This window comes from Haemaphysalis longicornis, unplaced genomic scaffold, assembly GCF_048455015.1.
Source record: "Haemaphysalis longicornis isolate Haplotype H1 unplaced genomic scaffold, Haemaphysalis longicornis Haplotype H1 scaffold_3, whole genome shotgun sequence".
Lineage (NCBI taxonomy): Eukaryota > Metazoa > Arthropoda > Arachnida > Ixodida > Ixodidae > Haemaphysalis > Haemaphysalis longicornis.
Window position 1 is genome coordinate 167705093 of NW_027526335.1, and position 16239 is coordinate 167721331.

The 16239-nt window shown below is 47.3% G+C and overlaps 1 protein-coding gene across 2 annotated transcripts; it reads left to right on the plus strand.

Moving 5' to 3' along the window:
* The first annotated feature begins 280 nt into the window (after positions 1–280).
* Positions 281–15579, plus strand: Bys (Bystin). Of its 2 annotated transcripts, none has more exons than XM_077704648.1 (10): positions 281–498; positions 565–653; positions 2108–2237; positions 4159–4291; positions 5602–5744; positions 5862–5959; positions 9147–9225; positions 11062–11127; positions 12181–12389; positions 15242–15579. In XM_077704648.1, the coding sequence occupies exons 1-10, from the start codon at positions 367–369 to the stop codon at positions 15531–15533; spliced, it is 1371 nt and encodes a 456-aa protein (XP_077560774.1). In that variant the 5' UTR covers positions 281–366; the 3' UTR covers positions 15534–15579. The 2 variants fall into 2 exon arrangements, with proteins under 2 accessions (XP_077560774.1, XP_077560773.1); XM_077704647.1 differs by having other exon boundaries at positions 282–498; positions 2105–2237.
* The last annotated feature ends 660 nt before the right edge of the window (positions 15580–16239 follow it).

Sequence of the window (16239 nt, forward strand, 5' to 3'; positions counted from 1 at the left end):
AGAGGCAAAGCTTCCGATGCAAAAGCAGCAAAAATCGTTTATAAAAACAAGTTTTTAAAAAATACTTTTTGGCGCCGAAAGTGATATCCAATCAGCGCTTGTGCGGTTCCAGTAGAACCGCACAAATGTTTTGTTTTTGTTTCAATGCCTAATCACGCGGTCATAAGTAAAACAAAAGGAAAGCAAAATATTTGCTTCTGGGGCTAAATAACGCTTCGGTAAAGCTGTACAAAATTCTAAAACTGCAACTATATAACACGAAACACTAAGCCAAAGCAAGTGTCTGCCGAAGTCAATCCAATCCAGTCAGAATCGTTCACGCAGGTTGTCCATGTGCTCGCTCTGAAAGCAAGTTTTGAGTACAAAATGGGCAAAGCGAGTAAAATCAAGGTCGGAAAACAGCGTCGTAATGTGCCGCTCGATGAACAGATGAAGGAGGAAGTGACAGCTAGAAAGGCGAGGAACAAGATACGGAACCGAAAAGACGAAGACGAACTGGTAAGTGAGGGGTCGTCTGCACAAGCTGGCCGAGATTACTGATCACGGCCGTCTTCTCTGTCGCAGTTTGTGGACGATAAGCTGACAAAGAAAATCTTAGACCAAGCTCGTAAGCAGCAGGAAGATCTAGAGGAAGAGCATGGACTTCAGGCAAGGTAAGTATTCGATCTTGCCTTTTGGACACGCTCTTGACAGCTAACATTTGCCCAAGTGAACGGCTGTCTAGTTATGCAATTACTTGCGGCACGTGGGAAGTTGTTAAATATTGTTCTACTCTAATTAAGAGAGCAAAACCGGTGTTTTTGACGTGTATCAATTCTTCATTGCAATAAAGCTGGTGGTCACTAGGTTACAAACATAGAAGATGAGACGTGAAATGCTGGGTATGCTGTTCAAAAGACAGGCTTGCTCCGCATCTTGCTTTGCAGATGAGCCTTTCAGCAGCTTCCGATAGCAGAAAAATCACGGTCGAACGGTTGGCTTTTTGTTTTCTTTCGGTAGAACTGTAAGAGCACTTTGGAGATTAAAGAGAATTCTTTCAGCGCTTTGTTAACTATGCTGGTACGTAGATAACGCCAACTTCCCGGCGTTGAAAGTGGGTGTACATGTACTTTCGTCGAAACACGTAGCGTTCCTATTGCGGAACTATATATATATATATATATATATATATATATATATATATATATATATACACACACACACACACACACACACACACACACACACACACACACACACACACACACACACACACACACACACACACACACACACACACACACAGCTACTATCATCTTTCCTAAGGAGAGCAGTAAAATACCTATAAGGAAGGGCATCAGGCAAGAAGACACAATCTCTCTGATGTTATTCACAGCATGCTTACAAGAAGTATTCAGAACATTGGATTGGTAACAGGTGGGCGTAAGGGTTATTGGAGAATACCTGAGTAACCTCAGATTTGCTGATGACGTTGCCTTGTTAAGTAACTTGGGGGAGGAACTGCAAAGCATGCTTACCGCACTGGACAAACATAGTAGAACCGTGAGCCTGAAAATTAATTTGCAGAAAACTAAAGTAATGATCAACAACCTCGGGACAGCACAGTGGTTTGAGATAGGTGGCGAGGCAGTGGAAGTGGTAAGCGAATATATCCACTTAGGCCAAGTTGTGACCCCAGATCCCAACCATGAGGCAGAGATCACGCTCACTGGCAATAGAAGAGTAAAAAGGCTCTCATGTTAGATAATGCATGGAACCTCTAAATCTGACAACCAGATAGCGCAGCATGCATTAAAGGCCATGCACTCTTTTTGTTTTTTGTAATTGACCTGTACAACAAAGCCCACTGGCAGACGGCAGTGAAGCGGCTTGTTTGTTATTGTTTTCCAGATAGAAGTGACAGCAACATCTTTATTTATGCTCTGTTGAGTTTCTCGACTGCAGGCAACATGCTTATAGGGGCGCAATACAGTTCTAATTTTAATGCTTATGACTAGTTTTGTGAAGTGTAATTCCTGTTGCTGCCATGGCCTTCTTTAATCCCTGACTCACGATTGTTTGTGGCCTGCTACGTTGTGGTACACCCCGTCATCTCCATGTGCAGCAGCTCGGCGGGGCCAAGGTTCAAGCTGCCTGAGGCCAAGCCTCCTCGGCTGCTGGGCAACAAGAACGCCTCGAGCGACGAGGAGGACAGCGAGGATGAACCCGAGGAAGACAACACCTTCTACGAGACGATCGTAAGTGGGACATTGACGTCGTCCTCTGTGGCAATGGTCGAGAGTTAGAACAATGAAAGGAGAACTGCCTTTGCTCAATTTGTCCCAACCCTGTCAGTGCCGACGATTGAACCATGAAAGCGTACATCGTTTATTCCATCAAGTGTTTCATTTCTCCCTCTCCCACACGGTTTGGGTTTGGCTCTAGTGTTCCATCGTATACGTTTGATGAGCTGACATGCAGGGTTATTAAAAGGCGAAATGTGTTTGTTAATTTTTTTTTTTTCTGTCTGAGGCTGCCAGCTTCATTAATATTTCTTCCGTCTGGGTAGTGTTGCAGGGTGGGGAGCGAAAAACGTAGTTGTCCAAGGCAGGTTTTAATAGGTGCTGTTTAGTCGAGTAAGAAGTTAACTCGGTTACAACCTGGTTGAACTTGTGTACAGCATTTTGGATGAAAGGGGTGTCTGTTGAGAGGTGTGGCTATACATAGCTACGAGTTCACTTTGGAACTTTGCCCAGAAATAAAGTTGTAATACGACAGTGGTACTACCTACACAACAGTGCAACCTACACAGAGGAAAATGCGATATTCGAGTCATGGCATCACTGCTGCTAGAATATGCGGTTCGAATGGACGTACACAAACAAATGTCCGAGTGAATTCCAGGCCTCGCAGATAAAAAGTAACAAATGCCGATGCGTAGCTGGTTTTGTATGGGCACGTGTAACAGTACATGTGGCCCATATTGGTGTAGGTTGTGACGCACAATTCTGGGGCAATTCTAACCAGAACTCAGCTTTTATTATTGTCACCAATGTGGATATGTACCGTAGCAATGAGTGTCCTTTACTCTGCTGCATTTTCGCACTGCAAAAAATGATGAGCAGAAAAATCATTGTGCAGCCAAGAAAAAAAAAAGTATAAAAGAAATCTCATGATGGGGATAACAGTAAGGGTGTTTGATGGGGGAAGAAAAAAGATTAGTAAGAATAACTGGCTGTAAGTATCCTAATAAATACATAATCTTTTTTTCCTACATAATCAGTTTTTGTCATAAAACACATCATCATCATCATCATCAGCCTATCTACACCCAACACTGCAGGGCAAAGGCCTCTCCCATAGATCTTCAGTTATCCCGGACGCACAGTGTTGTAACAAATATGGGTACGCAAGGGCCCAACAAACAGGGATAGGAAAAACCACCTGGAATGTGCATTGCAATTTTCAGCATTGGTATGCATGACGTTGGCACGATTATTTTCAGACATTGTGTTTTGGGTCTGCCGCATGTTTAGCAGTCCATGGTGGCCCGACTGTTTGCAGTGCGGCGGGGTATTGGACCTGTCTGAATATTTGGAGATGCCGAATTCCTTTTAAGCGAATAACAAGAGCTGTTGGATTCAAAATTTCGAATGCTTGCACAACGCCTTTGTGAGGGCAGCGAAGTATTGGGCACAACCGAAATCGCTGAAAAATGCCGGCCAAAGAGCACTGGGTAAACATCAGTGGGGAGGAGACTGCATGGGGAGTACAGTTAAAAAGGGCTGCTTGAAAGTGAAAGTGTAGATTGCCTATTCTACCCCACTGGTTTCAGATACGCGAGAAGATCTTGCGGATGTGCTCGCTGTCTCAAAGTAATGTTCCACAGCAGAATTTGAACGTGCTCTGTACAAGAACTCCTCCACAGTCAATCTCGTTGACATCGTTATGTGACATTCTTGCTGGGGGTCTTTAAAATGGGATTTTTTAGGGTGGATGGGTTTGCTCTATCCAGATTTTATGGCAAGAGATAGGAATGCACACCTGTGTGAGATCGAGTGGAAACTGTTGGCAAGCACAGCAGATGGCGATGTCTGCATTGTGGAAATCATGACCAATGTCTCCATTCCCCCCTCCTCCTCTCCTCCCCCCTCTCTTTCCCTCCTTACTTTGTTGCAGGAAGTGGACGAGGCAGACGAGAAGGCCCTGGAGCTGTTCATGAACGAGAATGCGCAGGCCCGGCGCACCCTGGCTGACATCATCATGGAGAAGCTCAAGGAGCACCAGACAGAAGTGGCCACCATGTTCTCGGGCAAGCCCCCTCTCCCTTCTCTCTGATCTCTTCTCCTCTATTTTGTGGCTTAGATGTTGCATGTTTAGAACATTGGAGTGCCGTGGAGGCTTTTGCTCCTTGCTTTGGAGTGGAGGGGAAAGGTGGTGGCTGCGTTATAGGCATGTATTTTCTCAACCCAATGGGTACTTTGCTCGCGAAGGCAAACACAGGTGGGAGTCAAGGAAATAAGCAGCCTTGTGTGGGTAGCGTTTTTAAAAATGCCGTGTGCAGATAAGCATGCTACAACGTTGTCATGAAAGGGAGAAAGTAGTACTAAGCAAACTCGGTTCACAAGGGACGCATTAGAGGGGGGAAGTCCGCCCGAATCATTTCCCAAAGCCAACAAAGGTTGCAATCGCTTTGTTCTTGTTGGCTTGTCTTTGCTGTCCCCACGCTATGAGTTGTGTCTATTCTCGTTTCCCTGTCTCCCACAACAATACTAACTCTATGGCTCCCTGCCTCTGGCAATGGAATTGTTGTGCACTGGTATCGTTGCCATGGTGGCTCGTTCAAAGCAGAATACTGCATTTGAAATTGCCCAGGCATTTGGGAGTCGGAGCTTGTTCAGTAGAGCAAGTGTCTGAGGTAATCCAGAGCGTTGCACTGGGCCACACTTTGTGACTGCTCCAGTGTTGCACCAGTGTGCTTGAACTGAAAAAGTGGGCATCCTAGCTGGTGATAGGCAGCAAACCCTTCCTCTGTTCCTCCTTTTGTGAAGGTGTCAGTACTTACAGAAGTACTGGCGTGAGCCTCGGCAAAAAAGCATTTTATTGGCGGTCACTAAAAGGCTGCAAGTTTAGTAGCACGCAGAGGCTACCTGAAATGGCTGCATCACAGGGTTGGTTGCGTACAGCTAAGGTCAAAAGTTTAGTGGACATGATTTCGACTTCCAACATTGATTTCTCTGGGGAATTTAAATTTGGAAGCAAAGCATCAAGCTTCACTTCCAAATCCATAGCAAGAGCTTAGCCCCAAGAGAGCAGAGAAATGAACATTGAAAGTCGAAATTCGGCCGTGAAAAATTTTGACGCCGGCTGTACACGCAAGATGGCAAGTTGGGATAGTTGGTGCAGATTCAGGTTCGTGGTGAAAAAACAGCGCAAGAAACACCGGGACGAAAAGAAGAGGGGACGACGCCCTGTGTTTCCTGTGCTGTTTTTTCACCATGAATCTGTACGTGTGCGCTTGTTTAGTTCAACGCCGTCAAAGCCAGGTCCTGACCATTTACCTTAGCTGTGAATTTGTAATTTGACACCCCGGATGGATCTGACCCTCCTTTGCTGTCGCAGACGCTGGCAGTGTGCAGATGGCGGAGCTGGACCCCAAGGTGGTGGAGATGTACCGGGGCGTCAAGAAGGTGCTCAGCCGCTACCGCTCGGGAAAGCTGCCCAAGGCCTTCAAGATCATTCCTGCCCTGGCCAACTGGGAGCAGGTACTGACTACTGCCACTACTATTATTGTGCGCACACTCTGACTGCGACACGCAACAAAGTGACGTGCGACAGAAACCACTACGATGGACGTGTCGCACTCTTGTCCTCGATGGCAGGTGCTGTACCTGACGGACCCCGACGGCTGGTCGTCCGCTGCCATGTACCAGGCGACGCGCATCTTTGCTTCCAACCTCAAGGAGAAGATGGCCCAGAGGTGCGTGGCGCTTTATGCTGGCGGCCGTAAATTGGCCTTTTCTGGGCACCTGAGTACTACATCTCACCACCACCTTCTGTATTTTTATGGGTGAAGCCGCTTAGGGGCTTAGGCTGTCAGCGTCTCATGTCATCGTTGTCGTCTCATGTAGTCACGGTACTAAAACACCGGGACACTCGTTTACGCCTCACGCTAGAAAGCTTTGTGCTTCAAAGACACAAGTTTTTTACAGCAGAGCTGTATACCGTACCCTCCAACGGTTTCATCTCCGTTGTCAAAAATGCCAAGGTGCCAAGAATGCACTCATACACTGCATGCTTCACCCCTCCCCAGGTTTCACGTTAGTGGAGATGGCCCGTGATTTTTTCAATGCCAAATGCATCAGCCCCAGAGGCCCAACCAAGCCCTTTCCTGCAACTCCTGCCACTTTCGCCCAATTGCTGGTCTTCCCAGTGCTTCAGCCACGTGATCGGTTAAGCTCGGGGTGACGCCTGGTGGAAAGTGGCAACGTAAGCATGACGTACTGCCACTCTCTATAGGGAGTGCGCTGCCATGGTGCTTATTTCTCCATCACTCGCCAGAGTGCCACTTTGGTGGTCTCAAGCATCGGTTGCACTGCCAACCAGGCACAAGGCACTCTAAAATTCACGCACAGTTGTTTGAGCCCAGTTAAGCTTGCAGCCCCACCTCACAGCACGTGAGAGAACGAGGTGTCACTGTGAAGCAGGCAGTGCAGTTGGGATTAAAAGAATACAGGAGGCGATGGTCACACCAGCCAACTTAGGTCTCCAAAAAATGCATGGATAGTAACTACATTGCAGGGTGAACCAAAAAGGGTGCATAATACAACTTATGGGATACAGTCGAACCCCGCAATAACGAAACCGCCGGGGAAAGCAAGAAAATTCGCTTTTGCGGGAATTTCGTTGCCGCGAGAATGAAACATAAACAACCGGGAAATTGGCCACAAACCAAAAATTTATTTCCTAAAGTCGTAAAGTCGTGAGCCTTACCTTGCAGCCAACGTCACAGTTCAGCTATCACTGTACAAGTGGTTCATTGCTAGTCGTCGTGCGCGCCCAAGAACAACGAGATCATGTCAAACGCATCCAAAACATTCCGTGGGTTCTCCTTCTCTGCACATTTTCCGCCCTGGCTCTCGGCACCGAGTATGTCCGATCATGCAAGTGGAACCCAGCTTCTTCTGTTTACGAACTTTGCCACAGAATGGCACCTCGTTGCACCAATACTGTTTACAAAACTTTGTGAGCACCGCTTTCTAGACGTCCACAAAGGTCACAGGTGCCACTGTTTTGTTTTGCGCACGTGCGCCATTGAAAACTGGTGGGATCCTTGCTTTTCAAAATGGTTGAGCTACCTGCAGGCGTTTCCAAACTCGTCGGTGCTATCCTCCCTTGGGCCACTGACTTGGGCCATGATGGTTGCCTTATCTCGTAGCGATAAAAACCTCCACTTTTGGGCTGGCGAAGGCATCTTACTGAGAGCAAACATGCCAATCGCCACACACGAACAACAAACGCACGCGCTCTGTTCAGCGGTAGTGGGCTAGCGTAGCCCAAGCCAAAGCCGCAACTTGAGTCACCATGTGTCACCCCCTGATGGTGCCTCTACGAGGCTGCCTTCACGGCCGCCGGCTGCGCGGTCTTTTGTAAACAAATATGCGGCCATGCAAGCGTGCTGTGGCTGAAGTTTACGCACTTTGAGTCCAAAAAAATGCACTTGAGCACTTTTTGGGCACAGTTACCCTCCAATGGGTAGGTAAAATGCCGACCAAACTTGCACCGAATTTCGTTAACGCGGGATCAGTTTCCAAAAACGTTTCGTTGCCGCGAGATATAAAATACATGGGCGTCTATGGACGTTCGCCAGGGATGCGAAAATATTTCGTACCCGCGGGATTTCGTTATCGCGGGTTTTGACTGTACTGCAGAAAGAGTTCGCAGTTTAGTTTGTTGTTCCACACACCTTGAATGCTTTTGCTAGTTGCAAGAGTCGTTTGTCAGGCTAAAAGAGCACTTTGTAGAGGCTGTCGCGACGTAGTTGTAGACACTTTTCTTTTTTTGGTGCTAACTGCTTTGTTGTTGAGCTCAGACTGTGCCTGAAGATTGTAATTTTGTAATTGGTTTTGTTCCACGCAAGTATTAAGGGCAACCCTTATCTGGCTATTTCACAATCAAATCTTAGCAAATGCAGGACCAGCTCTTGCTTGCGGTTGTGTCTGCGGAATCCGCTATTAAACAGCCCTGGAATGAAAACTAGCTGACTCAAAGAAGTTTTCTTGCTCATGAAGTGGTAAGGTACATTATACAACTGAAACATTTTAAAAGGTCCCCAGTTAGCAGTTCATTGGCTAAGCTTGCTCTCCTTCGCCACTGCGTGTATACGGGCACTCTTCCGTAAAAGTTGCTCGGGGTTAGCACAGCGCAATGTCTCCACGAGACTTGTCACATGGAGGCAGAAATGTGTGCGTTGGTGCAGGCTTTTTTAGGTGGAAGCTTAGTGACATCGATAACGTCCTGTCAGAACACTAATGCGTTTCCCCATAGACAGGTTGGTGAACCGAAGAGCTTTGGTAAGATCTCTGGACAGATGGCGTGTGTGTTGAACTGGGCTTCAATTGTGTCAAAACAGTTACTTGAAAATCGCGAAAAAGGGACGGTTCTAGATAAGACAATACGCTTGTCACTCGTGAAGAAGGAATTAGCAGTATACCTTTATCTCATAAACCACATATCAGTACTTATTTAGATCGTTCGTAGATGCAATCACGTAGTGCGTGAGAAATCTTCGCATGGGTTTGCTCGTGGTTTGCAATTTGGGGTCTTTGAACATTTGACGAGTGATCAGACGCACGTTTAGTGAAGGTTTTGACACAGCTTTGATGTGAGATAGCTTTCGCGTTTCTATCAGCTTTCTTCGGTTAGATGGAAGGGATGGTTAATTTTGGTTGCCAAGGGCTTGAGGTTGTAAAAGGCCGTAGTGGTGAAGTGAGGTTCTGAATCGGCTGTTGGGAAATTTGTCAGCCTTGGCTGCTTCCTAGCGTTTTATAACATGTCTGGTCACATGTATGGTTCTCCGTGTTCCAATTCATTGTAAATTGTGACCGAAGCCATTTGCTTTATATTTGAGACGTCTGTCAAATAAAACCTTCCTTCCCCCCACCCAGGTTTTACAACCTTGTGCTTCTGCCCCGAGTACGGGACGACATAGCTGAGTACAAGAAGCTCAACTACCACCTTTACCAGGTATGTGGTGCTGTTGGTGTTGCTCCTCATTGTCTTAACCTCCCCCCTCTCCTTCTTTTAAGTGCAGAGCACTTTAGGGGCTCGCCTTGTCGTCGTAGCTCGCTCGCTGGACCCAAGTAGAGCCACATGGCGTTCTGTCGTCGCGGCGTAACCCAGAGGCTCCGGAAGCCAAGTGTTTTTATATAGTCATAAGCATAAGTGTTTTTATATAGTCATACATCTCCCCGTTGTTTAGCACAAAGAAAATTGTGGGTACATTTGAGGCAAAATATACGTAATTAACCGGAAGCGCTCGCGTTCATTTAGTTAGGAACGCTCGTTGGGTTGGTTTTTACGATAGTGAGCGAAAAAAAGTGGCAGTGCAACGCTGGCACGTGGGGGAAGAAAAGTAAGCACAAAAAGAACAGAACTCCTGCTGGTGCAGTTTGAGGTAGGGGGCGCGCGAGCACTGCGAAAGCTGGAAATTTGAGTTGCATTAGGTGGTAGCAGTGAGCGGGTAACGGCGCCACAGCCCATTATGGCGAATCACTGCTCTGCACTTCCGAAAGCTTTCACGTTGAGTGGAACTGCTTTAATTTTTTTTTTTTTTTCAAATTTCTATTAAAAAACTCACTGATGGCACGTCAACATTCTGAGTCGCACGGCAAGAGGGTTGTCCTATATGCACTCTAAGCTGCTGGTTTTTCTAAATGCTGTTAAGGTGATTGTCGTTTTGGTCTGCGGAGGTTTGTTTTGTTTGCGTGTACTTTATTACGCGGTATCGAGACAGGACAGAGCTGAGTGGTTTTACTATTAACCACTTTCTTGGTGTTAACGGGTGTCAAGATATTTAGTGAAGATTGGTTCAAAGCTGCTGAGGTCTGACGACTTATGGTGTGTGTGTGTAACTTTTCGCCAGCTGAAGTGGGTTGTGAAGATAGTGTGAAAAAGTCGCTGTCGAAACACTGCACGTACAGTGTGCAGTCTTTGTGAAAAGTTTATAGGGCACACCAAAAGTTAGTATGGCATACTGAGAATTCAGGCTGCAAGTTTTCTTCTCCATTGGAACTAAAAAGTTTTATGCCCAAAAGCTTCTGTTATTGCTGTGGTCAAGTAATGGGGACACACTTAAAGGTTAAACTTTCTCTTTGAATTCTTTGTGGCCTAAAACGTTTTGCCGTGGCCTAGAAACTTTGCACAAAGACTGTGCCTGTAACTGTGCCCACCGAATGGCGATGAAATTTCGGACACAACTAAGACGTAATTTCTCGCGCACATCAGTAGTCACATGCAATGCAAATTCATTCCACTTCTTGAAGGAGGCTGCTCATAGTAGAAAAAGAGGCGATCTGTGCGTAAGCGGGCCGTGTATAACTTTGTATGAAAAGAAATTTAAATTTCTGAATCAGTCTGGGAATTATTAGTTAGTTCCAGTTCATGCTTTTGTGTGCAGTTTGGGATGTGTGTTGTAATCTAAATTTGGCATCATGATGTGAGGCATATGGGTGCGGTCTTACTGCCTATGTAGGTGTTGCGGTCTCAATAAAATTAATTGCGAGTTTAGCATCGTCTTGGCATCTTCTTTTTCTCGCGTACTCGTCCACTACGCTCTGCCTTTGCAGATGTTAACAGCAGTGATGTAGGTTCCTTGGAGCTGACACCTTTATGCAGTTCATGTCATCTTCCACTTACTGAGATATCCTCCAGTAAGTGCAAATTGCTTGTAGCGCTGGGAGGAGAGATCAGTTTTGGGTGTAATCAGAGTGCAGGCAGAGACCTTGCAAACAATGTGCTTATTGACCTCGGTGCACTTTTTTATACACACCACTTCTTGTTTTTCGTTTTTATTCTTTGCAGGCACTACGCAAGGCTCTGTTCAAGCCGGGTGCCTTCTTCAAGGGAATCATACTCCCACTCTGCGAGGTTGGTGCCAGAGATTTAGTACCAGATGTTGGTACCAGATACTAGTTGTTACCGGATATTTTACACGGCTCGCGGGCACTGTCCCTTTACATGCAAAGCTGATTCCTGCATACAAGATGCATGCTACCAGATTCCTGATTCAAGAGATCGTAAAATAACACGTATGCAACTCTTCATTGGGGGCAGTCTTTGTACCCCACCCAACCTAATGCCGGGCATTTTAACTAATCAAGGAAAAGCAGGAAGCACTCAGCGGGTAATAGAAGCTTGTTTTCCGCGTCTCGGCTATTCCCACACTACGTACTTACCGCTATCTTTCCCGATGGGAGCCGGCACTGCTTTCGCTCGCGAAAGCATAATATGCTCGTGTTGTACGTGGTATTGTTTCTTTACTTTCAGTGTGCACTTCTTTAGTCCATTGGGAGCACCATTATAGCTTAATTAAGGGGCCATGAAGTCCAGACACCAGTTTCGTTCATTAAAAACACTGTTTTTCCAAATAACAACAACATCAATTTTATGCCAAACTTCAAACAAATACAGTGGAACCCCATTAATATGACCTTCGAAGGACCGGGTAAAAGTGTCGTACGACTGGGGTGCCGTATGATTGGGATATGGGTGAATGCTCGTTGGGTAGCCGGTCTCATGCGACAGGTGGTCTAAGAACTTATTTAAACTACTATATTTAGTGCATGCTCGGGTAATTTGCGAACCCCTGGCTAAAATCCCAAGCTTCTAAGAATAAGAAACGCCTATTTTGTGCCTCCCTCTCCACCACTGTGTCTCCGCTAGCCCACCAGCCGTGCGCCTCGCAACCCCCCTCCCCCTCGTCCAGTGCTAGACTGCCAGCCTTGTGCCTCGCAGGCGCAACATAAGCTGGGAAGGCCGACACGGCCGAGCTATTTGAGAGGGGAAAAAGGCGAGAGTGTGACACTGCCAAGGCCAAGCGAGAGATTCTAACGAGCACGGGGGTAGTCGGGCAAGGAGTAGAGAGAACGATGCAGGGAGGGGTACTGTTCATTCACCGCCCCCAAACTCTTTCGCTTGCAGTCGGGCACGTGCACCCTGCGGGAGGCCATCATTGTGGGCAGCGTGCTGAGCAAGAACTCGGTGCCCATGCTGCACGCGTGCGCCGCCATGCTCAAGATCGCCGAGATGCCCTACACGGGCGCCAACTCCATCTTCCTCCGGCTCCTGCTGGACAAGCGCTACACGCTGCCCTTCCGCGTCGTCGACGCCCTCGTCCACCACTTCCTCAGGTGGGCACCGCCTCTTTATCTCTTATCGGCTCCTCTTATCGGTAGACCGACACGAGAACTGCTGGGGGTGCCACGGTGGGGCCCTTCGATTCATAGTATCGGACACACTGCAGATAGTCCGAGGATTCTTCACATCATTGGGTTATGCTGGAAAAATGAATGCCAGAGTGCTTCTCGGGGAGACAAGAGAGAGAATAGAGAGTCCATGCGGAGTTTGAGACTAAACTGAACAGCCCAAGTGTTTCCACACAGCCTCAGTAACGGCTTCTATTGGCAGTCTGATAAGAGCTGGTGAAGAGCTTATCAGTAACCTTATAAAGAGTTCCAAGGAGCGGTGCTCTCACTGCTCTACTGAGGCAATAGCTCTTATCAGTAACCTATTATTAAAGCTGATGGAGGCTATTAGTAACTTGTACTGGTAGCCTTTGCAGTGAGCAATGTTTCCTGCGTGCAGTCACAGTAACAGCTCCTATCAGTCGCCCAATGAAAGCTGATTAGGAACTCTTTATCAGTAAACTGATAAAAATAAATTGCAGAGGGTTATCAAGAAGTGTCTCCTGTTCCCCCAATTTCTGTTGCCCAAAGTTCCTCTCCCTTATAAGCCTGGCTCACAGATTTCAAGGCTTTTGTTTCTTTCTAGGTGTAATAATAAGCACTGATGCCACATAATCTGAAGCATGAACAAATAAGTTCCCCCATGTCACTTATTTCAAAGAACGTCGTAATAATGCTTCTTGTTGGTGTGACATGAACTTGTGCAATTTGCATTCAGCTTTTCTTTTCTTTCAGATGTTGTAACTTCCGTCTATTTGACTACTCTAATAGATTGCAACCCAAGCATGGAGAGCTGCTTGATTTTTTTGTGAAGGAATTCAGAGCACAAATTTCTGTCCGATATTTTGAAAACATGGATGTCTTAAAAGTGAATGTCAGCAGAGCTGGGTATCTCCTCAAGTACCTGTAGATATTCAGATTGGTCTCTTTTACAGCAGTTGCCATTTAAAATTTACTGGTTCTAAATAGTAAAGGGACAGTGCAAGGACTCCCAGCAAAATATTCGCAAGAATTCAAGCAAAGAGGCTTTGTTTGTGTTCAGTGGGCAGTGAAACTGACCGCCTGCCCCCCGTTCAGCTAGATTGACCAGCGGTATTTTTATTGTCACGTGTTCTTTAACACCTCACCAAGAAACAGTAATGGAACCATGTTGAATGACGACAAAGAAGGAGCATTATCATCTTGACATCAGTTACTAGCTCCCAGAACCTGAACAAAGTCACTGAAGCTCTTCCTATCTGGTTGCCATTCAAGGCCAACAGAAGCCACAACAAACGCATATTTGTAATACAGTCGAACCCAGATATATTGAACTGTACGGGCATCGTGAACCAGATCGATATATCAGTAATTTGAAATGGAAAATATGCCCATCGGAAGCTTATTTGATAACTCCGCGCATCACTGAGAGCTTTTCTGGGCTGTGACAAGCAGTAGCTTATCAGTTTGTTCCACAACGCACGCAAAACAAAACACAGCGAGATGACCACCACGCTTTGTTTTGCATTTAGAAAAATTCGCGAGCTTTGCTTGCTTCTTCTTCTGCATCATGAAGTTCACCAAACTCCAAATGAGGAAGTCCGGCGCCATTTGCTGCGCCATCAGGTGGTTGGGAACGTCATCAGGGTTGCTGGTAAGGTGAGCTTCTTCGGCTTCAGCGGCCGCCGCTGCAATCCTGCATCATTGTGATCCGCCACAGCCTGCACGTCATCGTCAGCACCACCTACGAACTCGCGTGCTGTTGCGCAATCCGTCATGGTGCATGGCAATGGTGACAGCTCTCTAAAATTCACTCTCAAGGCACTCAACACCATCGTCCTCACTATCTGAACAATCTTGCCTGGAGCCGCAACAAAGCCTCGTTGCGGAACCAGTTGCTGGAACACGCACACGACGTGCTCCAAAATGGCTGGGCCGGGCTGCTTTCACCTTACATCAGCTTTGCTGCATACCCGCCGCGGTAGCTCAGTGGCTAAGGCATGCTGCTGCTGAGCACGAGGACTTTGGGTTCAATTGTTGATTGCGGTGGCCACTTTTCTGACTGAGGTGAAAAGCAAAAACGCCTGTGCGTTCGAGATTTTGGCGCACGTTAAAGATCCCCATGTGGTCAAAATTAATCCAGAGCCCTCCACTACGGCGCGCCTCATCGCCTGTGTTGTGTTGCCGCGCTATACCCCGCTATCAATCAGTCAATCAATCAATCAATCACTCAACCAAATCAATCAGCTTTGCTGCATAGCATCGCGATCCTGTGCCAGCAGAGCCGCGGCTGGGTCACATGGTGTGTTCCGGTGAACAGGAGTTTAATACATGCATACTAATGCGCTATACTTTTGCATGGGATTTTCAAGGGAATGTTTGGACTGTTCGACATATGCATTAATTTGATATACCTGGGCTCGAGATATCCAGGTTTGAGTGTGCATTACAATATGGCCTTGTCCGGACTCATTGTGACGTTTGTAGTGTTGGTGTCTGGGGCTTCTGGGAAGTACAAGGGGGGGGAATTCCCCCCTCCCTCTTCTCCTTGGTTCTGTCACTGGGCATGTGTATGGTTGCATGTTGGTGGGGTAACCATAATAGTGGCATATAACCGTAACGGTGCCGTGACTGCGTCGTCGGTGTAATGATATCACCAAGAGTCTCAGTCGTCTCACAAGCAGGGTGAAGTTGTGTCACACCCAAGGGTCGGGTTTTTTTGACTCTAGGACACACTATTCGTGAGCTCAGCCAGAAAGGGTAGCTTGTCGTCAACGTCACCCTCCTCCTCCTCCTCCTCCTCTTGTTCCTCCTTGCAGGTTTGAGCGTGAGGAGCGGGAGCTGCCCGTGCTGTGGCACCAGTGCCTGCTGAGCTTCTGCCAGCGCTACAAGGGGGACATCTCGTCGGAGCAGCGGGAGGCCCTGCTGGCCCTGCTGCGCGCACAGAGCCACCACTCCATCACGCCCGACATCCGCTGGGAGCTGCAGCACGCCACCTGCCGGGACCTCGAGGTCCCCGAGCCACCCATGGAGGGCACCACCGCCACCACCGCGGTCGGAGAGGAAGGCATGCACCAAGAACAAGAGGAAGAGGCGGCGGTAGTCACGTGATGATGGGTGGGGAAAGTAAAATAAAGTGTGTGTGTGCGGACTGAAAGTTGGGTCGTGTCTCTGGCTGTTTAAGATTGTCAGAAGAAGAGCAGTGCTTGGGGAAACTGGGCTGTTTAAGATTGTCAGAAGAAGAGCAGTGCTTGGGGAAACTGGGCTGTTTAAGATTGTCAGAAGAAGAGCAGTGCTTGGGGAAACTGTAACAGGAGCCCCACCCCCAGCAATGCAGAGGCCTCAATAGGAGGGCAAATAAAGGTGTTTGTACTGCGTAGGATGCATTGGTCAGTGGAGTTGTTCTACCTTCTCTTCGTACAATGTCTTGTAGCCAGGCAGTTGGTGCTGCTTCATCCAAAATCTTTTGTGATTGTTGTCATACAGAAGCAGAAAAACTTCTTACTGACAAGAGGAATGAATGACTCGGCGTTATGCCTTTGTGGAGAGAGGTTGTGATTACTCCCCCTCGAGATGGAACACTGCCAGAGGCACCTACTCATCCATCACCACCTCCCATAATAGAGCTGGTTCACATCTTCACTCATAGTTCCTTTGAATCACCAATGTTAATGATAAGCTAGGGTGACTGAGATGAGCTCCTTGAATGCTTGTGATGCTGTGATCAGCGCACATCATTCTTTAATGCAAGAGCATTCAATGGGTCATCGGACGAAAAGGTGAGCGTTCAGCGTTGGTGTCCGTAGCGGCAAAGTGG